Source organism: Podarcis tiliguerta (assembly GCF_965153285.1).
Source record: "Podarcis tiliguerta genome assembly, chromosome: 17".
NCBI classification, from domain to species: domain Eukaryota; kingdom Metazoa; phylum Chordata; class Lepidosauria; order Squamata; family Lacertidae; genus Podarcis; species Podarcis tiliguerta.
Genome location: NC_139550.1, coordinates 6,836,795 through 6,861,756, shown reverse-complemented (window position 1 = coordinate 6,861,756; position 24,962 = coordinate 6,836,795). Strand labels below are relative to the sequence as shown.

The 24,962-nt window shown below is 46.1% G+C and overlaps 1 protein-coding gene across 2 annotated transcripts in view; it reads left to right on the top strand.

Moving 5' to 3' along the window:
• The first annotated feature begins 6,687 nt into the window (after positions 1–6,687).
• LOC310667480 (stimulated by retinoic acid gene 6 protein-like) overlaps positions 6,688–24,962 on the top strand; it is a 51,902-nt gene continuing 33,627 nt past the window's right edge. Inside the window, exon 1 of one of the 2 annotated variants that reach the window (XM_083419976.1) lies at positions 6,688–7,082. In XM_083419976.1, the coding sequence (XP_083276102.1) occupies positions 7,069–7,082 (14 nt within the window). In that variant the 5' untranslated portion in view covers positions 6,688–7,068. The remainder of the gene's footprint in view (positions 7,083–24,962) is intronic. The other variant, XM_083419975.1, reaches the window with a different exon arrangement.

The following is a 24,962-nucleotide window of genomic DNA, read 5'->3' as shown; positions in this document are numbered from 1 at the left end:
ACTTCCTAGTCTGGTTTAACACTCTTACGCAGTTGTAAATTTGTCTATTTCTGAAGAGCAGCTTCACTCTATTTCTGCAGGCACCACAAGTGTGTTGTTCTCCAGCGTTCCTCTTGACTTTTCTGGTCCAGTGTAACTCTAGCTGCTTCTTTACATTAGATGACATTTCCGTGACATTTATATAAACCTTCCTGCTGGGTGTGTTCTGCTTTTTTGTTCTGGCCTATTGAAAGGAAGAAAAGAAAGGTTGTTCTGCTGGTTGTGGGATGGTTACCTTAGGAGTACAGAAACTCCAGTGGCTAATTCATACTCTATTACGCTTTAAAATCACTTTTTGCCTCTGACGCAGTCCGGTCAGCTGGTCTGTCTGTGCTATTATGTGGGCAAAATGAATTGCCATTGGAAATAATAGAGAAGAGTCTTTGGGTGAAAGATTTATTTATTTATTTGTTTGTTTGTTTATTAGATTTCTTATCCGCTCTTTACCATAACATCCCAGGGGTGGGTTACAACAGCAAAATACACAATTGTAAAATAAATAAAACAGTTACAACCACAAAGCATGGAAAGTGTAAGAACAATTAGAAACCGTTTCATATACAGATTCCAAAAACAATACAAGCATTTAAATGTTGATCCAATGTTGACAGGAATCCACAGGGACCTTTAACGAGATTTAAAACAGGGAAGAAGATAAAGTCCCAACCAGAGAAGAATGTTGATGGATTATGACGAACTGCCTAAAATGACCGGAAGACTCAGAAATCAGGAAGACCTAAATTTTAATAAGGAATGGGGAAAATTTATAACTTATCTTAAAGACCATTGTAAACAGTTGAAACCATTACTGTAGTAGGATTGGAACATCACTTGTAGTTTAATGGTGAATTGTGGATACAGTGGAGAGATAAAAGATTTGGATTATTATGAAAGATGCAGGAGAAAATGATGAATAATAGGACCCACAAAGGGGAGGAGGGAAGAGATTGCATGGAATCTTGTTTTTATGTTGCGTGTTGGATATGTGACTGTAAAATTTCAATCTGAATACACACACACACAAACATACACACACATACACACACACTGGTACCTCGGGTTATGTACTTAATTCGTTCCGGAGGTCCGTTCTTAACCTGAAACTGTTCTTAACCTGAAGCACCACTTTAGCCAATGGGGCCTCCTGCTGCTGCTCCTGCTGCTGCTGCACCGCCGGAGCACAATTTCTGTTCTCATCCTGAAGCAAAGTTCTTAACCTCAAGCACTATTTCTGGGTTAGCGGAGTCTGTAACCTGAAGCGTATGTAACCTGAGGACTTTCAGGCTCAGATAATGGCCCCACTGTGAAAGCCACCAAGCAACACAATCTAAATAATGACCTTTTAACAGAGAACTACACAAAAACACCCTGCCATGAGGGGAACGAAAGGGGAACCTGAGACGCAACATGAAACAAACCAACAACTCTCAGCCCACGAACGACATAGCACACAGTCAAGAAAGCCAAAATGGCGATGAGCAAGGAGAAGGTGGAAATAAATAAAACCACTACGACCTCACAAAGCGAGCGAGTACTATCCCAACCAGACCTGAAGGAACCCAAACAGAGAGTAACAGAAACTATCTAAGACTCCCTAATGAACTCACTGCACCAAGCTTGGAAGGACTTAAAGAATCCTTTGGAGCAACAGGTCAAGGTTGAGACTCTTACTGGCACCCTGGAGAAGAGGAAACAGATACAGTGGTACCTCGGGTTAAGAACTTAATTCGTTCTGGAGGTCTGTTCTTAACCAGAAACTGTTCTAAACCAGAGGTACCACTTTAGCTAATGGGGCCTCCAGCTGCTGCCGTGCTGCCAAAGCACGATTTCTGTTCTCATCCTGAATCAAAGTTCTTAACCTGAGGTACTATTTCTGGGTTAGTGGAGTCTGTATCCTGAAGCGTATGTAACCTGAAGCGTCTGTAACCCGAGGTACCACTGTATCTACTGTGCATATTACATAATACATTATACAGTTACATATACAAATACAATTTATTGATTTTGGGGTGACCATTTTTCCAAAAGATTTGTTTTTAGGCAAATGTTCATCTAACTAAGCCTCAGGAACATGACGTTGTAAAAAAAGTTAGTGAGCTAGTGAGCACTTTGAGCAGTACCAGCCCCCCAATTGTGGGGCAAGTTCTTGAAGCAAAGTTCTTAACCTGAGGTACTATTTCTGGGTTAGTGGAATCTGTATCCTGAAACGTATGTAACCTGAAGCGTATGTAACCCGAGGTACCACTGTACTGACGCTGAAAATCTGTGTTGTGAAATTATAGCAATAGTTTGAACACTTCCGAAATCTATTCCACGACAAGGAGTACTTCTTTTCATACCACCACAACAAAAAATCTCATGGATAATGTGTCCAATGTTTCTGTTGCGCTAAGGACCCTTCTCACACTTCCTTCTTACATCCTGAAGCAAAGTTCTTAACCTGAGGTACTATTTCCGGGTTAGCGGAGTCTGTAACCTGAAGCGTCTGTAACCCGAGGTACCACTGCACAAGAGAAACAAATTAACCCCTGCCAGAAGGAAAACAAAAGACACAGAAGAAACAAACTAGCAGGCCTTGAAAATTGCAACGGACATTGCAACATATGTTGGGAAGGTTTTAAAAGTTTTGTGTCTGTTGCATCTTTGTATCCTCTTTTAAAAAATTATTTTTATTTGATTTTACAAATATACATTTATAACAATCCAAATGCATAACCACTCTCAGTTCCCACCTGATAATTTCCACCTGTCTATTGGGATTGGTAGGGAAGGAAATTAAAAAGAAAGATAAAAGCCTCTTTCTGTATGCCACGACGGCTGCAAAAACTACGTTGGCTCAGAATTGGAAAACAGATCCAACTATTATGGATTGGCAGGTTAAAATGATGAATTATGCAGAACTGGTTAGATTATCAGGGGGAACACGAGATCAGGACGAACAGAAGTTTCATGAAACTTCAAGTAAACATTTGGTGTATATAAGAGACAACTGTAAAACTTTAAAGACACTGGCTGGGTTAGATCAACTCTAACAGCATATGGCTAACCAGATAAAGAAACAAAATACGTGACGTAAGAAAATGTACGATACTTACTGAAGGGGTGAAGGGAAGTCTGAAGCTCAGCAGATATATGTGAAATTTATTTGTATATTGAATGTATATTTAATGGAAATCAATAAAAATTTATTGTTAAAAAAAAGGGATAATTTCCACCTGCCCAGATTTTAAGTTGTCTGTTTTTATGAGTATTGTGTTGTTTTTACGATGTTAGCCACTCTGAGCCCAGTCTTGGCTAGGGAGGGTGGGATACAAATAAAAATTATTTATCATCATCATCATCATCATCATATATACTTTGAATCTCGAGACTTCCCCCCATCTCCTCCATGGGTCCTATTGTCAACATTCACAACTGCATATTATTCCATAATCTATATTTTGTATCCATACATATTATCCATAGTATTTGTTACATTACAAGTGAGATTAGAATCCTGCTAATGCTTGCAGTGGTCTCTTAAATAAATTATAATTTCCCCCCATTCTTTTCTTGAAGTTTTTGTCTTCTGGGTTCCTGAGCTTTCCAGTCAGCTTTGCCATTTCGACGTAGCCCATCCGCTTAGTTTGCCATCCCTCTCTGGTAGGGACTCTTTCTTCTTTTCATCTCTGGGCTAGTAGCATCCGAGCGGCTATTATCACGTACATAAAAAGCCTTTTCTGCTCCTTTGGAATGTCGGTACCTATTATTCCTAATAGAGAAGCTTCTGGTTTTTTTAATCAAAAGTTATTTTAAACATTTTTTCCCCATTTCATTATATATCATCTCCCAGAAAGCTTTTATTACCTTACACGACCACCACATATGATAAAAGGTACCTTCCTTTTTTTAAAAAAAACCATTTCCAGCAGGTATTTGCACTTGTTCTATACATTTTTGCTAACTTCGTAGGAGTCAAATACCACTGGTACATCATTTTCGTATAAATTTCCTTCAGCGTACAAGTGTCTTTGTATACTCAGCTGGAAGCTGCACAGAATGGCTGGAGCAGCCCAGTCAGATGGGTGGGGTACAATAAACAAACAAACAAACAAACAAACAAACAAACAAAATTATTATCTTTCACAACTTTTCTGGAAGGGACGCAGGTGCCACTGTGGTCTAAACCACTGAGCCTAGGGCTTGCCAATCGGAAGGTCAGCGGTTCGAATCCCCGTGACGGGGTGAGCTCCCTTTGCTCAGTCCTAGCTCCTGCCAACCTAGCAGTTTGAAAGCACATCAAACTGCAAGTAGATAAATAGGTACCACTCTGGCGGGAAGGTAAACAGCGTTTCCATGCGCTGCTCTGGTTCGCCAGAAGTGGCTTAGTCATGCTGGCCACATGACCCGGAAAACTGTCTGCAGACAAACATCAGCTCCCTCAGCCGGTAAAGTGAGATGAGCACCGCAACCCCAGAGTCGTTTGGGACTGGACTTAACTGTCAGGGGTCTTTTACCTTTACCTTAAGTGGTGATAGGGGTTTCAGCAAGCTACCTTGTGCAATGGCCGAAAACTCTGTTCCCAGACCGGACACTCAATGTGGAAAACCTGGAAAGGGGGCACACAAGGTTCTGAGACCCATGCCAAAAGCTGGAATCCTTCCCTCCCTGTGGGGCATCATTGCCTGCTTTCCCCACTACAGAAAAAAAGAAAAGAAATCTGAAACAGACTCAAAAATTTAACATCTCTGCATCATGTGGGCAACCCGATCATGGTCTTATAGGATCTTTCACAGGAGTCCTTGAACCAGGAAAAAAAAAATCTGTGTCCTTGCACCTCAAGTCTGCAACAAGCAGAATAAAATACAGTGGTACCTCGGGTTAAGTACTTAATTCGTTCCGGAGGTCCGTACTTAACCTGAAACTGTTCTTAACCTGAAGCACCACTTTAGCTAATGGGGCCTCCCGCGGCTGCAGTGGCGTAGCGTGGGGGGTGCAGGGGGTGCCGGCCGCACCGGGCGCAACATCGGGGGGGGGGGCCGCGCTCGCACTCGCAGCTCTCTGCCCCTACCTGGCTCCACGGGTTAGGGGGCGCAAATTACTTGCCTTGCCCCGGGTGCTGACAACCCACGCTACGCCACTGCGCTGCTGCCACGTCGCCGGAGCACAATTTCTGTTCTCATCCTGAAGCAAAGTTCTTAACCTGAAGCACTATTTCTGGGTCAGCGGAGTCTGTAACCTGAAGCGTATGTAACCTGAGGTACCACTGTACTGAAGGGGCCTCCCCCTCGGCCTCATTGTAAAGAAGCAAAACAATGGGTGCACATGGAGGCATATGTCATTTGGAGCATCCCTATCACAACTTGTAGAAGGTGCTATAAAACTGAAACTCAGCCAAAAACAGCTTAGTTATTCAGGACTGCACCCCTGATGTTTGTCATTTGTTCAGCATGACTATGGTTGTATATTATGTTGATTTAGCTTCCTGTATGATTTATACAGTATCAACAAGAACAAAAATCTATTGAAGATGTACATAAGGCCTTCAAGAATTTGGGGGAATCATTGATGCACAGTGGAAAGAAAGATATACTTGATGAAGGTGATGGACTATATGGAATTGGCGGAAATGACCGGCAGAATCCGAGACCAGGGAGAAGAGTTGGTGGGAAAAGATTGGAAGAAATTTAAAGATTACTTACAGAAATATTGTAAAATTAATGAATGTTAGAATGATGTTGGATTGAGGTTAAGTGGCTTTTAGTAATAATGTCACGAAGGAATATGTAAAAACGGATTGTTAACAGGTGAAAATTTAAAGTCATAATATATTAAGATCAAAGATAAGGATAAAGGTAAAGAGGGAAAGGATTTGCTGAATAAATAAATTGAACTGGAATACAAAGAGGGGAGGTGTGGGGAGGTCCGGGAAACAAGCGAATGCAAGACAAGTTATGAAAGATTGAACTGTTTTTAACTGTCTTTTATTTTTGTATTTTTCTTCTTTTTCTTCTTTCTTTTGTAATGTTTTGAAAATCTTAATAAAATATTATTAAAAAAAAGAAGAAGATATACTGACGCTGAAAATCTGTGTTGTGGAATTATAGCAATAGCTCGAACACTTCCAAAATCTATTCCACGACAAGGAGTACTTCTTTTCATACCACCACAACAAAAAAACTCCTGGATAATGTGCCCAATGTTTCCGTTGCTCTAAGGATCCTTCTCACACTTACGGGGAAACCACACACAGTGGGGAAGGAACACAGTTTCTCAAAGCTCAGACTTGTAAAAATATAGGCTCAAAAGAGCCCAGTTGGCTTGGCAACAATATCAATGGAAGGTGCCAACTTGGCCTCCAGGAATCTGAGACAGAATTTGCAAAGGAAAAGGCATGCAAAGTTAGGTTCTGGTGTACTTGAAATCAAAACTTTTAAGAGGCTGAGACAATTCACAGGATCGTTCAAAACGATTTGCGTGCCAAACATATTCTTTTGTATTTGAAAAAAAGCACTGTACTCAAAGACTGTTAGCAATGCGAGTGTGTGGTGCGCAAGCGATTAGTCGAGGGCGCAAATAGCCAGGCACCAGCAGCGCGCATACCCTAGAAAACGTCTGTTTCTACGGGATCTTTTCCAATTCTGGCTTACTGAGGTTGAGAAGAAACCGAAGATGTGAGTGATGGCGACCGTTGTCTGGCCTCCAGGGGGCTTTGGGCTCGCTTATTCCGGGAGAGCCTCGCCCTGATTTTGCCCCTGGGGCGTAGAAGCGCTTTATAAACAACAAGCCCTGCCAGCGCGTGTGAGAAGAAGGCAGTGTCTCGCCCCAAATATGCCCGCGCCCGCCCTTCCTCCTCCCTCTGCCCCGACGTGACCCTCCCTGCGAAAAATGGAAATGAATCGGGAGGAGCCGAGAGGAGAGGAGCGCGCCAGACCCGGGAGTGCGCGCTCCTCGGCTAGACGAGACCATCCCTCTCCTCTCCCAAACTGAGGGAGGGGGGCAGCCTGTGTGCTCCACCATCTTCGCGTTTGGAGATCTCCAAGCAGAGCCATGGAGGACTTCTGGTAAGTCCGAGCAGCCGAGCTGTGGGGCAGGGGATTTTGTGCAAGCAGGATGGCGGAAGCTGGGGTGTGTGTGTGTGTGTGTTTGTGTGTGTGGATGCCAGCTGCCTCGGTGCCGCTTCTTGGTATAGCGCCGCGTTGCCAGGATCCTGCAAGAAAGCGTAAACATCTGGCGCGCGCCAGGCGTAACTCTGGGAAGAAGGCAAGACACGTGTTGCTGCTGAACTACGTGAAGACGGCAAGGCACGTGTGGCCATAGGAGCCGACTCCGAGGGGCCGAGGTCACTTCAGTCTCTCCAGACAAATATATGAGCCCCCCCCCCCCGCCCAAGTTGCTGGGCATTGCCTTTCAAATGGTGTGTGTGGCATAGGAGCCAACTCCGAGGAGCCGTGGGGGGGGGGGTCTTCGCTGCCCCCATAAAAGTTGCTGGGCATTGCCATTCAAAGGCTGAGGGTGCACATCATCCTGTAATCGATTATGCAGGGCGGGGTTTACCTGCTCCCCTCCCAATTTTGATTCTATTTGACACCCCTACGTGTCGCCTTCCAAACCCCGCCGCGAACCGGTTGCTGTTTAGGCGCGACCCTGCACGTGTTTTACTCAAAACTAAGCCCCACTAAGGCCAGTGGAGTTTACTCCCAGGAAAAATGGGTAAGTGCATCGCTGCCAAGCTGGTCTTGGTGGTGCTGGTGTGAAACCCGTGAGAAGGCTCCGGTTACTTGTCTGGATTTTGTTTTTATTCTTGGCTTGTTTTGAATTTCTTTGAAACTTAATCTTTGATGGAAATAGCAAAGGATGGGGCGCCACGGACTGCCTTCACCCTTTTCTCAGAGCCGGGGTGGGTTGGGGGCTAGCCAGGTTTTTTTGCCGCGGAAGGGCATCATTGAGGCTCCCAGCCTTTGTGTGTACCCAAATGCCCGTGGGTTTTTTGTTTTGGTTTTTTTTGCCAAACTGGGTTTTTGACCCAGGTGGAAATGAGCCTCCGTTCTCCCCTGCTAGCTGTGTTTGCAATTGACATTGCCTCCCCCAACTGCTTTTCTTTCCCGGACGAAATCTATTTATAGAAACGTGGGCACATATATGGGGATGTATGGAAAATATATTTCTCTCTCACTCTCCTTCTGTTTAACATGGGGATATATAGGGAAGAGGTAAGGAAAAGGGAGATCTTTAGGTAAGGAACTTTTGTCATTTGGCCAGAATGGAAACATCTTAACAGCCTAATTCTGTGTAGTTACTTCTGTAATTCCACCAGTCAACGAGTGCTTTCCAAAGGAAAGGACAAGGGGCCCCTGTTCTATAACGCCAGTAATTTTCAGTCTGAAGTTGATCACAGAAGAATCAAGAGGAAAGAGAGGCGGAAATAAGCAGGAGAGGAGCATGGAAACTCATGGGGCTAAGATTTTTAGCTCCTTTTTCTCAAACTTAAGGCAAGAGAAATCTGATGTCAATCTGTTTTCGATTCTGTCCAGTGAATGAGAATTACCGTATTTTTCGCTCTATAAGACGCACCAGACCACAAGATGCACCTAGTTTTTGGAGGAGGAAAACAAGAAAAGAAATATTCTGAGTCTCAGAAGCCAGAACAGCAAGAGGGATCTCTGAGCAGTGAAAGCAGTGATCCCTCTTGCTGTTCTGGCTTCTGGGATAGCTGTGCAGCCTGCATTCGCCCCATAAGATGCACACATATTTCCCCTTACTTTTTAGGAGGGAAAAAGTGAGTCTTACAGAGCAAAAAATACGGTATGTTTTAAAGGTCACACTAGTAGTGGGTTGAGTCCATTATGTTTTGTTCTAAGCTTCTTCTTCTTCTTCTTCTTCTTCTTCTTCTTCTTCGGCAATCACTCGTAGCTGAGTCAGATTGTCTTCCATGAACACGGTCTTCACAGTGAGTCCGTAAGTGACCTTGGAGGCCAATTCTGGATCCACACATCCTTCCACAGTGGGGACATAGGTTTCCGGGCGGGAGTTGATCACAGTGAGGGTTTGCCAAGCGTGCCTTCCTCTTAGCATGTTTCTCCTTTCCATCCTGAGTTTGAGCGTCTTCAAAGCCCATGACGCCTTTGGTAAAGGCTGTTCTCCAATTGGAGCGCTCGCAGGCCAGGGTCCCCCAACTGTCAGTGTATATACTACATTTTAAAAGATTTACCTTGAGAAAGTCTTTAAACCTCTATTGTTGACCACCAGCATGACGCTTTCCATTTTTAAAGTTCGTAATAGAGTAGTTGGGACGCGGGTGGCGCTGTGGGTTAAACCACAGAACCTAGGACTTGCCTATCAGAAGGTCAGCAGTTCAAATCCCCGTGACGGGGTGAGCTCCCATTGCTCGGTCCCTGCTCCTGCCAACCTAGCAGTTCAAAAGGATGTCAAAGTGCAAGTAGATAAATAGGTACTGCTCCGGCGGGAAGGTAAATGGCGTTTCCGTGTGTTGCTCTGGTTCGCCCAGAAACTAATTGGCAGTCAGTGGAGTTTGGCCAGGATTGGTGTAATATGTTCAAACCATCTTGCCCTGGTGAGCAACCTGGCCGTCAAATTCTGCACCAGCTGAAGTTTCCGAACCGTCTTCAGAGGCAAGCCTATGTATAACATGTAATGTAACCTAGAGATTACCAGAACATAGACAACAGAAGTTAGGCTATCCCTGTCCAGATAGGGACGCAGCTGGACCACCAGGCAAAGCTGATGGAAGGAACTGATGTCACTGAGGGCACTTGAGTCTCAAGTGACAGCAAAGGATCTAGAACAGCCTTTCTCAACCTGTGGGTCCCCGGATGTTGTTGAACTACAACTCCCATCACCCCTAGCTAGCAAGGCCAGAGCTCAGGGATGATGGGAGTTGTAGTCCAACAACATCTGGGACCCACAGGTTGAGAACCGCTGATCTAGAAGTACCGCCAAGCTACAGATCTGCTCCTTCAGAGTGAGTGTAACTCCATCAAGAGCAGGCAAACTCCCATCCATCTAATCTAGGGAATCACTCACTAATCGTGCCTCAGTCCTATCTGGATTGTATTAAGTACAGTCATACCTCGGGATAAATACGCTTCAGGTTGAGCGCTTTCAGGTTGTGCTCCGCAGTGACCTGGAAGTAATGGAGCGTGTTACTTCCAGGTTTCGCTGCTCGTGCATGCTCAGACGGTCAAAATGATGTCACGCGCATGCGCGGAAGTGGCGAAACGCAACCCGTGCATGCGTAGATGCGCTGTCGTGTCTTATGTTCTATTTGGGATGCGAACGGGGCTGCGGAACGGATCCCGTTCGCATCCCGAGGTACCACTGTAGTGGGTGGACATAGCAGAGAACTTCAATACCTAACAGATTGAGCTTCAGTTTGTTGACTCTCATCTAGTCAAAGTTATTGAGGAAAGACAACGGTCTACCACTGCCATCACCTGCAGAAGAAGAGCTGTGTGTCACCAGCATATTGCTGATGGTTGTTGTTTAGACGTTTAGTCGTGTCCAACTCTTCGTGACCCCATGGAAGAGAGCACGCCAGGCACTCCTGTCTTCCGCTGCCTCCCGCAGTTTGGTCAAACTCATGCTGGTAGCTTTGAGAACACTGTCCATGCTGATAACGTACTCCAAAACCCGGTTGTCAAGCCTCTGCTTAAAGACCTCCAAAGAAGGAGACTCCACCACACTCCTTGGCAGCAAATTCCACTGTCGAACAGCTCTTACTGTCAGGAAGTTCTTCCTAATGTTTAGGTGGAATCTTCTTTCTTGTAGTTTGGATCCATTGCTCCGTGTCCGCTTCTCTGGAGCAGCAGAAAAGAACCTTTCTCCCTCCTCTATGTGACATCCTTTTCTATATTTGAACATGGCTATCATATCACCCCTTAACCTCCTCTTCTCCAGGCTAAACATGCCCAGCTCCCTTAGCCGTTCCTCATAAGGCATCGTTTCCAGGCCTTTGACCATTTTGGTTGCCCTCCTCTGGACACGTTCCAGTTTGTCAGTGTCCTTCTTGAACTGTGGTGCCCAGAACTGGACACAGTACTCCAGGTGAGGTCTGACCAGAGCAGAATACAGTGGCACTATTACTTCCCTTGATCTAGATGCTATACTCCTATTGATGCAGCCCAGAATTGCATTGGCTTTTTTAGCTGCCGCGTCACACTGTTGGCTCATGTCAAGTTTGTGGTCAACCAAGACTCCTAGATCCTTTTCACATGTACTGCTCTCAAGCCAGGTGTCACCCCACTCAGCAGTTTCATGTAGGTGTTATGGGGGTTTTCGACCAGTGTGCCGTGGCCTTGAGTGATGGTCAGGGGTGCCGCAGGCAACACTGACCTCTGTCCCTCAACTTTCTCTCCATCCTTTGATGCCCTTTTGTGTCTCTGCCTCTCAAAGGCTTGCGTGGCTGTTTGTTGCAGCAGCCCTGGCCATAAGCTCCCCAGGCAAGTGGTACCTCTGGGGCTGGCCATGGGGTGCTGTTTGCCAGGCGCTGAGGTGGCTTCGGAATAAGCAAGCAAGTGGGTGAGGAAGCCCAGCCAGCCAGTGTGGTGTAGTGGTTAGGAGCGGTCCATTTGTAATCTGGTGAACTGGGTTCGCATCTCGGCTCCTCCACATGCAGCTGCTGGGTGACCTTGGACTAGTCACACTTCTCTGAAGTCTTTCAGCCTCAACTCACCTCACAGAGTGTTTGTTGTGGGGGAGGAAGGGAAAGGAGATTGTTAGCCGCTTTGAGACTCCTTCGGGTAGTGATAAAGTGGGATATCAAATCCAAACTCCTCCTCCTCCGCCTCCAGCCCTTGCTGTTGGGAAAGGACAGACAAGAGGGAGGCCAGCCAGCTAGTACTGGCCTTTCTTGCGCTTGCTGTGTACAAGGCCTGCCTGGGAGTTGAGTGTCTGGTGCTGAAGGGGAGCCTTTCTGTCATGCAAGCCCAGCAGTGCCTGCTACCTCTCCTGCTGCCTCCCAAGGTAAGGTGCTGGCCTCATGTTCACCTTTGGCCAGTCTCTGTTCGGCCACTAAGGCTGGTGGGGACATCCTCTCCGCAGGCCCCTGTGGGGCAGTGTGAGGAGGCACCTCTCTTTGGCATGGGGGGCGGGGTGGGGCAGCTCAGAGACCAGGGATGGCAGCAGCAGCTGCCCAGAGGACTCCCAAGGAGAGGGGAGAGGAGGCTGAGGGAACCCTCCACAAGGGAGGGTGTTTGAAAAAGGGCGAGAGGCAGCCAACTCTGCTGGCAAGGGGTGACATAACTGGGCTCCTGAGCCCCACAGGAGTGCCACAGAAGGAATGTACTTGGTTAAGGGAGCTGTGGACTCAAAAACATTGAAGACCTCAATTAAGCCTTGAGGAACTCCACATTGAAGGCTCCATGGGGCCAAAAAGTACTCCCCAAGCATCACTTGCTGGATACAGCCATCCAAGTAGTAAAGTGGATCGCTGAAGAATTGACGCTTTTGAATTCTGGTGCTGGAGGAAACTCCTGAGAGTCCCATGGACTGCAAGAAGATCAAATGCATCCATTCTTAAGGAAATCAGCCCTGAGTGCTCACTGGAAGGACAGATCCTGAAGCTGAGGCTCCAATACTTTGGCCACCTCAGGAGAAGAGAAGACTCCCTGGAAAAGACCCTGATGTTGGGAAAGATGGAGGGCACAAGGAGAAGGGGATGACAGAGGATGAGATGGTTAGACAGTGTTCTCGAAGCTACAAACATGAATCTGACCAAACTGCGGGTGGCAGTGGAAGACAGGAGTGCCTGGCGTGCTCTGGTCCAGGGGGTCACGAAGAGTCGGACACGACTGAATGACTAAACAACAACAACAACAACCTTGGGTTAAGTACTTAATTCGTTCCGGAGGTCCGTACTTAACCTGAAACTGTTCTTAACCTGAAGCACCACTTTAGCTAATGGGGCCTCCTGCTGCTACCGTGCCGCCGGAGCACGATTTCTGTTCTCATCCTGAAGCAACGTTCTTAACCTGAAGCACTATTTCTGGGTTAGCGGAGTCTGTAACCTGAAGCGTATGTAACCTGAGGTACCACTGTACTGTAACTCCTGCCCACCTCTTTACTAACTTCTGTGGCAGAACATTGAAGTGGCTCTTAAGATAATGCTTGAAAAGGTCTCTAATGAAAGATGACTATTTATGGGTTAGCGGAGCCTGTAACCTGAAGCGCATGTAACCTGAACCTGAGGTACCACTGTACTCGAATCACCACAAATGTCTAGCTGCCATTTTGGGGCAAGACGGTTCTAAAGTCTTATTTTCCAAAGGATGGACTGATTGTGACTGATTCTCAGTTAAACATCTCGCTAGTTCAGATGACAACCTTGAGCCAAGTTAAGAACCTTGAGAACTTAAAGAAGAAAAGTCATTTTATCGACTAACAGTGCTCCAGACCTATAGGTGTTTTTTTTAAAGCAAATAGCTTATATGGTGGGCTTCCCTAGACCATCAACAACCTTAGAAAATGAGTGCCAGAGATACAGTCCGTACCTGCAGGAAGGGGCTGGTCTCACAACTGCATTAGATACTGTTGAATGTGAAATGTGGTTTCCAGGTCTTCAGAGAGTATTTTTTTTTTTTAATAAAAAGTTTGATAGTTACAGAAGAGAAAAAAGAAAAAGAAAGAAAAAAGAACAATAAAAAAATTAACAAACAATACATCAAAAATAAAAAAACAAAAGAAAAAAGCATCACATCAAAACAACAAGAAAAACAAAAACATTTAAAAACACATCCAATATTTCCATATCTTTATCATTCATTTACTTGTTTCATCGACCTCCTCACACCTCCCTTTTTTGTATTCTAGTTCAATTAGCTATTTCAGCAAATCCTTTCCATCTTTCTCAATTTTTGTTCTATACTTTATCTTAACACAATCTAACTTTATATTTTCCACTTTGGCCCATTAACAATCAGTTTTTGCTTAATTCTTCATAACATTTCTGCTAAAACCATATAACTTCATTCCAGCATTCTACTAACATTCATTAATTTTGCAGTATTTCTGTAAATATACTTTAAATTTTTTCCAATCTTCTTCCACCGACTCTTCTCCCTGGTCTCGGATTCTGCCAGTCATTTTCGCCAATTCCATGTAGTCCATCAGCTTCATCTGCCATTCTTCCCGGGTGGGTAGATCTTGTGTCTTCCCTTCAGAGAGTATTTTTTCCTGAGACAGGTCTGGGAGAAAGCTTTTCTGATTCAGCCTGGGGCTCCCATTGGACCGCTGCACCACACAAGACAATCTCAGCCCCAGTGAGCAAAGCCTGTCTTAAACTAATTTACCACTAGCACTCACTCCAGTAAAATTAACCCATCCCTATCACCTGAGTGCAGGAAGGGATGCTCAGAATGAGGATCCTACCTCCACATGTGGTGGTTTTGCCCTGTTCCTCTAGCTTTGATCATATTTCTAAAATACCGTATTTTTCGCTCTGTAGGACACACTTTTTCCCTTCCAAAAATTAAGGGGAAATATGTGTGCGTCCTATGGAGCGAATGCAGGCTCCTTGGCTTCAGCGCTAGCAACACAAAGCCTCCGAAGCGCAGAGGGAGGGCTCCCTCTGCGCTCCAGAGGCTTCGCATTGCTTTTGCTGAAGCTGCCTGAAGCCTCCAGGGGCTTCGGGCAGCTATCCGCATGCCTTCGGAGCACAGCGGGAGTTCCCGCAGCGCTCTGAAGGCTTGCGGATAGCCTCCTGAAGCCTGGAGAGCGAGAGGGGTCGGTGCACACTGATCCCTCTTGCTCTCCAGGCTTCACTTCGCTGGAGAGGCGCTGCACCGTTTTCCCTCTCTGCGCAGCGCCCCTTCAGCGAAGCGGGAGGAGAAATGGAAGGGGCTCCGTTTCTCCTGCCGCTTCGCTAAAGGGGCGCTGAGCAGAGAGGGGGGAGAATTCCCCCCCCCGTTTCCCCCCTCTAAAACAAGGTGTGTCCTATGGTCCGGTGCGTCCTATAGAGCGAAAACTACGGTATGTAACCAGATCATCCTGTAAGCAGCTCCTTTTGCTCTTCCCTGCCCCCAGACTCCTTCTTGGAAATCTCATTAGTTTCCTCTTGGCTGCAGGCAGCAAAAGGTCCTCTGTTTTTCTTTTATTGAAAATTGGCACAAGCAAGTTTGACATCTCAGTTTCATGGAAAAATTAACGCACGATACGTGGAAAATACATCTAATAGATTTAGACATGGTATGGTTTTCATTCCTAACTTTCATAACTTTTGAGAATTCATAACCTCCCACCACCCACCCTGGATTTTGGAAGGAGCTGCATTAGATAGTTGTTTTTACTTTTGGCTTGATTTTAATGCTCGTCAATTGTTTCCAGTCATGTATTTTAACAATTATACATTAGAGATCTGAAACTGTGTGTTTTGTTATGGTTCTCCAGTGTGCTGCAATTTGCAAAATAGAACAAAAAGCGATGGTGGGATAAGCTCCCCTGCATGTTCTTTTAAGAAAATTAGTTGAGAAAACCAGTCTGGTTCCCGCCTCTTATAAACAGTATTTCAAGCTACATAAGAATCTCATACTAATTCAAAATAAAGTCCCTTTGTGCTAAATACGTGCATTGGGTTGCTGCCCAAAGTTGTGAGTTTTTCATTTTATATTGCATACAATGACAGTAGTGAATGCCTGATTCCAGTTCTGGATTGATAACAGTTCCTGGTGGGTTTTGCTTACCGCAACACAGCGCAGTGCCAGTGAGAGATTTCCTCCCATTAACAATAGCAGGAAGAAGAAGGAAAGTCAGTTCTGTCTGGGGTCATGCCAGTCGTGTAGACTTCCTCATTTGGCAGACTTCCTCCATCTGCCTCCAGTCGCCTCCTGCTACAGCAGCTACCTGAGAGGAAAAGCCACCACGCAGGACCAAATATCAGCTTTGGTTTCACCCTCCATGTTCCTGAAGTAAGCGCCAAAATAGCCCACTCCGTATGCCTGAGAATCTAGAACAGAGGTTGCGTGTCAAGGTCCGCAAGCCACCCCAAATAAACTCACACTTCACACATCAATTTTTGTTTAAGGTTTTTAGCATGATTTCGGCCACAACTTTATTTAAATACACACACGTGAGTGGTTGCTTAGGCCTTGGTTATGACTATCTGTCCTTGCCCCCAGGGACAGAACTAACTTCCGGATTCCAGCGGAAGCCGGTCAGGGAAAACAATATTAGGGAGAAATGAAGCTGGGCATCAGACCCTCACTTCTCACCCACATGCTCCCGGGGGCTTGCATGAATCATAGAATCATAGAGTTGGAAGAGACCACAAGGGCCATCGAGTCCAACCCCCTGCCAAGCAGGAAACACCATCAGAGCACTCCTGACATATGGTTGTCAAGCCTCTGCTTAAAGACCTCCAAAGAAGGAGACTCCACCACACTCCTTGGCAGCAAATTCCACTGTCGAACAGCTCTTACTGTCAGGAAGTTCTTCCTAATGTTTAGGTGGAATCTTCTTTCTTGTAGTTTGGATCCATTGCTCCGTGTCCGCTTCTCTGGAGCAGCAGAAAACAACCTTTCTCCCTCCTCTATGTGACATCCTTTTCTATATTTGAACATGGCTATCATATCACCCCTTAACCTCCTCTTCTCCAGGCTAAACATGCCCAGCTCCCTTAGCCGTTCCTCATCAGGCATCGTTTCCAGGCCTTTGATTATTTTGGTTGCCCTCCTCTGGACACGTTCTCTGGACACGCTCTGGACCCAAGCCCGATGCCAGGGACTTGGATGAAAGAATGGCAAGCCCCTGGATTCCTTTAACAGAATTCCCTTGCAGCACCACCATTGGAGGGGTAGGCACTTACTCCTCCACCAACCAATTTTAACCAATGCTTAACTGCCAAGCTTACAAGTTGTGACGATTTGCTACGCAGTAGGCAAAAACCAAATGGCACCAGCCAATCAGCCAAATGGACAAAATTCCTACCAGGCCCCTGCCCCAAAAGCAGGCAACCCCATGACAGGCATAGCAAGGGCAAAGCAAAGAATGCCCCCAATTCAGGGAGGGTGGGCGGGTGATCCGGTGCATGCAGCCCAAGAGGACGCCCAAGGCTACGTGTCCAGTATTTAAAACCTTTGATCCCTCCTTCAAATTGGCAACATCAAAATCTCCCTAGAGACTCGAATTATCCAATCACTGCCTGTGGCCATCCAAATGTATCCGCCCAGCAACAGTGGGGTGGCCTTCTGGCCCCCACCGCAACACGTGCTCTCTGTTAGGGAGAACATGCTTTCCCAAACTTTTTCAGGTCCCCATCTCCTTGGTTGTAGGGATCAGACGGGATTACCATGAGGAATTATAAAATATACATCAAGCCATCGTGTCCATGATGAAAGAATTGTGTTGACTGGGTTTGATATATTGACGATAATTTCTGATTAAATCCCATAAGATTCTACATTCATGGCCTTTTCATGCCCTTTTGACTCTACTGCCCATTTCTCTCCCCTCACATGTCACGTACACAGCAGCTCAGCAGTTGCTTCGCCAGGCAGGCATCCTGGGCCATAAAGATTGTGGGCAAGCTTATTTGAAGTAGCTCTCTAATGTATATTAATCTTAGGATGTTAATCTTAGGGCCAGGAAACAGATCTCACTGATTGCTATCCTCCTGGCCATCCTCCTGATCATGTGTACTGATTGTCTATGACCTCCGGGGTTGCCAGATACTCTTCTTTGTAGTTCTCAACTTATTTACCCCAGAAATATTTGTGCTTAATTAGTTTTAGTGGTTTAACTTTCTCCCCACGTGGGTTTGTGGAAACGCTCAGAAGAAATCTGATTGGTTCTTACGAACATTCTGTAAAAAGTTCTTTTGTGAATAAAATGGCCTGGGCTGGGGGCTGCGAGGATCGGACGGACAAGCACAGAGAGACACAATTATACGCACCCTTCCCAGAGTCTTGCTGGTTCAAGTCTCTGTGTGTATTCTTATTAATCAGAGTTCAATCCTTCCTTTACTTTGCGAACGCAACACTTGGTTCCAAAAACTCATCCCCACTGCCCTCTAGCCCGTAATAAGCATTGTTCAGAACATGACCCACTAAGGAAAAGAGATAAAATTCAAAACAGCAACAATTAAATGCACGTTCATTCAAAATCCCATTAAAACTATCTATCAGACAACAATGAGACTTCATTGTTTCAGCACACACACACACAAAAGAGACTTCCAATCTCAGGGTTGTGGGTTTGAGTCTCAGCACCAGGCAAAAGATTCCTGCATTGCAGGGGGTTGGACTGGATGACCCCTGTGGACCCTTTAAACTCTACAGTTCTATGTTTCTATGAACACCGATGAACTTGATCTGGTGATGCCAGCTTTTCAGTCACTTATTGTGCTGGTCCCGAGGGTTAACTGTGTGGCGAGGTCCGAGCCCAGTCCAAGGTTGAGGGTGCGATATGGAGGCTGTCCATCAAAGCTGAAGCGGGGTCCAAGGCAGGGAGTCGGGTGAGATCAGGAACTCTGGCAGAAGATCAGGACAGGGTGCAGGCAGGAGCTAGCAACCAACAATGTTGCTCCCGCAACTTGGGACTGGGGCTGGCCGGCTTTTATCTGCCCCAAGGCATAGGGCGGCCCTGGTCCACAGGTGACTCGCCTCTCCTGGCCTGGAGGCAAGCACTCCTCCTGTAGGAACTTAGTTCCCTCTGCCGCTCTGCCCTGAGCCTCTGCAGCTCAGGAGAGGCTGGAGGGTTACCGGACCCAGAGGCAACCTCAGCTTCCTCTGACGGGGCTGAGAGTGGAGCACCTGCAGGCAATGGGTCCTCCATCACCTCAGGAGCCAGAGCAGACTCAGCTGATGCCTGCACCTGAGGATCCAGCACAGGTGAGGACCCTTCAGGCTCAGGCCCCAGCCCCGGCTCAGCTGGTTCTGGAGGCAGGGACTCCTGTGCAGGCTGGGATTCCTCAGGTTCAGCCTCTGAGTCCGAATCCCAGGCCATCACACTTATGCCTCCAGTACCTCACTGCCCTCCTGCCTCTAAGCACTCCCCACTAGGCAATCCCACTGCCCCCCCCCAGGGCTCAGTACTTCCCACCTTGGGAACCACTGGCCTAGAAGCATATGAGGCACTGCCAGATCTCTTTGAGGACATCTGTGTTGGTCCCCATAGAGACACTCCGACATGGAATAACAACATTGCAACAATGGAGTTTGTTTTTTATATTTATATTTAATGTAGATATATATAATCCCCAGCCCTGGGTTTCAAAGAGTTCTTATTTGATTTCAAACGGGCAGGACTCCAGGAGGATGAGCAGCTGAGTCCACTTGTTTTTGCAGTCTGTCCTGTCTGATACAGTATTGACTGAGACACTAAGAGCCGAGAGAGTTCAAATCTGAAAATAAAGGAAGCTAAGCCAGCAGGAAGGTGCAAAAAGACACACAGGGCCACAGAGACAACCTTTTCAAAGCTAGTGTTTGCTTGTACACAGTGGGTTGGCATGTGTGGTGATTATCAGTCATCACCACCCAGGGTTAGCAAATAAGGCATAGCATCTAATTTCAGCAAAGCACGTGATGAGATCTCCCACGATATCCTTGTTGACAACATGGTAAAAATGCGGGCTGGTCAATGTTACTGTTAGGTGGCTCAGAAATAAAAAAGCTTTTGTGTGTGGTGCTGTGGTCTAAACCACGGAGCCTCTTGGGCTTGCCGATCAGAAGGCCGGTGGTTTGAACCCCCACGATGGGGTGAGCTTCCATTGCTCTGTCCCAGCTTCTGCCAACCTAGCAGTCCGAAAGCACACCAGTGCAAGTAGATAAATAGGTACCACTGCGGTGGGAAGGTAAAACGGCATTTCCATGCGCTCTGGTTTCTGTCACGGTGTTCCGTTGTGCCAGAAGTGGTTTAGTCATGCTGGCCACATGACCTGGAAAGCTGTCTGTGGACAAATGCCGGCTCCCTTGGCCTGAAAGAGAGATGAGTGCCACAACCTCATAGTTGCCTTTGACTGGACTTAACCATCCAGGGATCCTTTACCTTTTTACCTTTATTACCTTAGGTGGACCCACAACCCCAATGAGGGAGGCCTTGCCACAAGACTCTGCCTTACAACCTCTGCTTGTTATCATTTTTGCAGGAAGTAGAGGGCAAACTTATCAGATTTGCAGATAACACAGTGCTGCGAGGGACAAGATACAATCAATCAAACACAAACACACACACTTCCGAATTTTTACAAATTAACTTCAAATTAAATAGTTACATTATTTCATATATTGACTTTCCACTCCCACCTCCACAGTTATTTAATTCAAACTCTTTTCTACTGCGTTATATATAAAATTCTCGTCTATTATCAAAATCCCTCTAATACAATTACTTTATCATTTTTCTTCTACTGCTCCTATCTCGAATCCTGTCTGCAATTTCATTTGTAGTGCTTTCCCAAATGGTCCCCCCCAAAAAAAGGTCTCCGTTCTTCTGTAAAAAGTTCATCATTTTGATCTCTTAACATTGCTGTCAACTTTGCATAGTCCATAACTTTTAAAAGCCATTCCTCCTTCGTAGGAATCGTCTCTTCTTTCCACTTCTGTGCATATAGAGTTCTAGAATCAGCATTACCTTGAAAGGCTGGCGCACTAGGCCAAAACAGAACAAGGTGGGATTCAACACAGAGAAAAGCAAAGTCCTGGATTTTGACACACACACACTCAGAAGCACAAGCATAAGTCTAAGATGGGGAAAATAGGGCTTGGCAGCAGCAGATATGAAATGGTGAATTAGTGGATCACAAGCTGAACATGAGCCAACAGTGTGCTAACAATGCTAATGCAGTCTTTGGCTATTTGTCAAGCTGCATATGTACTACGGCCCCTGGGAGGCACATTTTAAGGACGACATTGATCAATGTCTAGAGGAGATGCCAGGCTTTCGGGAAGGGGATCCCTCCCTCGGTGGCAGTAATTAAGCAGATCAAACAAAAGGAGCATTCATAACAGTTAGTTTCTTTAATAATCACAGCGAGAGACAAAAGAAGAAGAAGAGAAGAAGAGTTTGGATTTGATATCCCGCTTTATCACTACCCAAAGGAGTCTCAAAGCGGCTAACATTCTCCTTTCCCTTCCTCCCCCACAACAAACACTCTGTGAGGTGAGTGGGGCTGAGAGACTTCAGAGAAGTGTGACTAGCCCAGGTCACCCAGCAGCTGCATGTGGAGGAGCGGAGACGCGAACCCCATTCACCAGATTACGAGTCCACTGCTCTTAAGTACTACACCACACTGGCTCCTAACGAATGCATATCTCTTTAGAAATGGCGTTGCTCCCAGTAAAGGCTCACCCCCTCCGTCCCCATTTACCTACGTCATTCCTACGTTGGGTAATCCGAACTTGTTTCTGCTGAGCTCTCTGTTCTATCACTCTCAAAGCCCGTCTAGTCTTAGGCGAAGGGGGGTCAGGAATGCTGTCCAAGGACACTGAATCTGCCAGCTGTCTCTCTCCTGCTGTTTCCTCTTCTAGCTGTTCCTCTCCCAGTATTTCCCAGCTTTCCCCCTCTGGACTATGCCCCTCTGCAAACCACTGTTCTAAGTCAATACTGGCTCCTGCCCTTGGGAAGGTTCAGGAGAAGGGGCGGCAGCGGCTCCCATCATTCCTCCTCAGTCCAGCCCCTGAGAGGAGAGGAACCAGAATGGTGAGGTGTATGAAAACATTGGGAGAATGTTCCTTACAGTGAAGCAGACTGCCTGGGGAGGTGATGAGCTCTTCGCTAGAGTTTTAAAGGCAGAGGCTGGGTCACTGTCTGTCATAGATATCGTCAACACAGATCCTGAGTTGTAGATCCTACATTAACAAAGGGGTTGCAATAGATGATCTCCAAGATCCCTTCCAACACTATGATTCTATGAGATGAGGAGAAGCAGCTCATCTTGGTAGAATTCATCAGGTGGGGAATGGAGAAGCATAAATTGCGTCAGCTTCAACCAGTTCACACATTACAGCATTTTTAGGCAGCATTTGCAAGTGGCCAAATGCAAAGGAGAATAAGGCTATAGTATGCACAGGTGGATGGACAGGTAGGAAAGTAATAATTTATTTGTGTAGCTATATATACCTGCGTCAAACAGAAAGCAAAAAGGACCATTCAGAACTTTTTAAAATTACTTTTTTATTCAAAATTATCCCCCCCCTTTTCCTCCCTCCACCCACAGAACCCACCCACCCCCACCCTCAGTTCCAGTCTTTGATTTCTCTAAAAATGCTGTTTTCTGTATGTTACACAGTTGTATAGATCCTCAAACTATTTAGCTGATTATTATCAATAAAAAGTTTGTGAATGTTTATTCAAAACCAGCCAAGGAGTCCAGTTCACTTTGTTGCGTCTTCAAATACTTTGTAAAGGGTTCCCATTCATCTTTAAAGTCACAGTTATGCTTGCCCCGTAGCTGGTATGTCAGTTTTGCCAGTTCTGCATAGACCATTCAGAACTGAGCCACAAATTTAGCTCTTGACTTCTTGGCAGTGCAGATAAATATGCAAAGGAGCATCTTTTTCATTATCAAACAGCAGGAAGCATATAAACTCACCAGGTATAACAGATTTCTTCTTGCAGCTAAAGTTGGGACAAATGTTTTTCACAGGGATCTTTATAAAATGGGCATTGAGTAATATAATGGTCAATATCATCTGTGACAGTTTTGCAAAATATGTAAAGACAAGACACCGTTCCAAGGGTAATTTCTTATGACGGCCATCTGAAAAGGCAGAGAGCATGACATTGTCTTAATTCTGCAAAAGGGTTTCTACGTAGAGCTGAGGTTGTTAGATCTAGATATGAGACACAGGGAATTTCAGCAGCTGTCGTTTCATGTCACTGTGACATGACAAGTCTGTGCATACTGGCATGTCGTCTACGTGTCTATGAAAAGTACACAAGCCCTGTCCTCGTTTGCATATAACTTCATTTATGTCCTGGCTGAATTGTCAACATTCATCATGGTCTGGAAGATGTCAGGAGCAGGCATCTCCTGGGTCATGGCATGGGAGTCCAGGTTGGGTGCTTATGAGTCCATCTTGTAGGATGAAGAGCAGCTGCTGGCTCTCAACCCCATAGGGAGGAGCAGCAGAGATACCATCTACCACCAGGCCTGAAGATCTTGACTATGACAAGCAGGAACCAGTCATCTCTTTCCCCTAATGGCTCCCCGCTGCCAGAGCACCTTTAGCAGGCCATGTGACGTTGCCTTTTCAAGAAAACTGCATACCCGCCAACAGTGTGGTGTAGTGGTTAAGAGCGGTAGTCTCGTAATCTGGGGAACCGGGTTTGAGTCTCCGCTCCTCCACATGCAGTAGCTGGGTGACCTTGGGCCAGTCACACTTCTTTGAAGTCTCTCAGCCCCACTCACCTCACAGAGTGTTTGTTGTGGGGGAGGAAGGGAAAGGAGAATGTTAGCCGCTTTGAGACTCCTTAAAGGGAGTGAAAGGCGGGATATCAAATCCAAACTCCTCTTCTTCTTCTTCTTCTTCTTCTTCTTCTTCTTCTTCTTCTTCTTCTTCTTCTTCTTCTTCTCCATTCTGCTGAAGAAAATAGGGATGTGAGTCTTTTGGTGCTGTGTTCGCGTGGGAGTCAGCCAAAACTTGCAAGAGTGCTGAAAAACACACACTTCTTCTTCTTCTTCTTTGGCGATCACTCGTAGCCAAATAAGATTGTCTTCCAAGAACATACAGTGGTGCCCCGCAAGACGAATGCCTCGGAAGACGAAAAACTCGCAAGACGAAAGAGTTTTCCGTTTTCTGAGTTGTTTCGCAAGACGGATTTCCCTATGGGCTTGCTTCGCAAGACAAAACGTCTTGAGCCTTTTTTTTTTAAACCGCCAATGCATTCCTATGGGAAACCGTCAATACACATTGGTGCTTCGCAAGACGAAAAAACTCGTAGAACGAAAAAACCCGCAGAACGAATTAATTTCGTCTTGTGGGGCACCACTGTAGTTTTAACGGTGAGTCTGTAAGTGACCATGGAGGCCAATTCTGGATCCACACGTCCTTCCACAGTGGGGACGTAGGTTTCCGGGTGGGAGTTGATCATGGTGTGGATTTGCCAAATATGCCTTCGTCTTAGCATGTTTCTCCCTTTCTTCCTGAGTTTGAGCGTCTTCAAAGCCCATGACACCTTTGGTAAAGGCTGTTCTCCAATTGGACCACTCGCAGGCCAGGATTCCCCAATTGTTGGTGTTTATACAGTGGTACTTCGGGTTAAGTACTTAATTCATTCCGGAGGTCCGTTCTTAACTTGAAACTGTTCTTAACCTGAAGCACCACTTTAGCTAATGGGGCCTCCTGCTGCCGCTGCGCCGCAGAAGCACAATTTCTGTTCTCATCCTGAAGCAAAGTTCTTAACCTGAAGCACTATTTCTGGGTTAGCAGAGTCTGTATCCTGAAGCGTATGTAACCCGAGGTACCACTGTACTACATTTTTTTAGATTTGCCTTGAGAGAGACTTTAAACCTCTTTTGTTGACCACCATCATGACGCTTTCCATTTTAAAGTTTGGAATAGAGTAGTTGCTTTGGAAGACGAGCAACATGACCCGTCCAATGAAGTAGATGTTGAAGAATCCTTGCTTTGACACTGGAGGAACATACAGCTGAGCAGGGGCCTAGAGGTGCAGTTCCCTCTTTGCCACTGCTCAATGATCCTGCTCCTGATCAATGAGTCAGTTGGGAAAATCACCCCCTTGCAGCCAATTGAGAAACAGCTGAGCTATGGCAAAGAGAGCTCAGCAGTGCCTTTGGGAATGGTTACTTCAGGGTGCTCCAGGGTCACTGAGGTGGTGGCTCCTGATTAAGCCAGCTTCCCTGACCCTCATTTTTGCTAATGGGAAAGGCAAGGGAAGTCTTTTAAGTTGCTCCAGGGATCTTTGGAAGGAGGCGTAGGTGGAAGGTCTCACAACCCGCTTCTGATGATTCCCGAGTGCTGCAATGTACACTG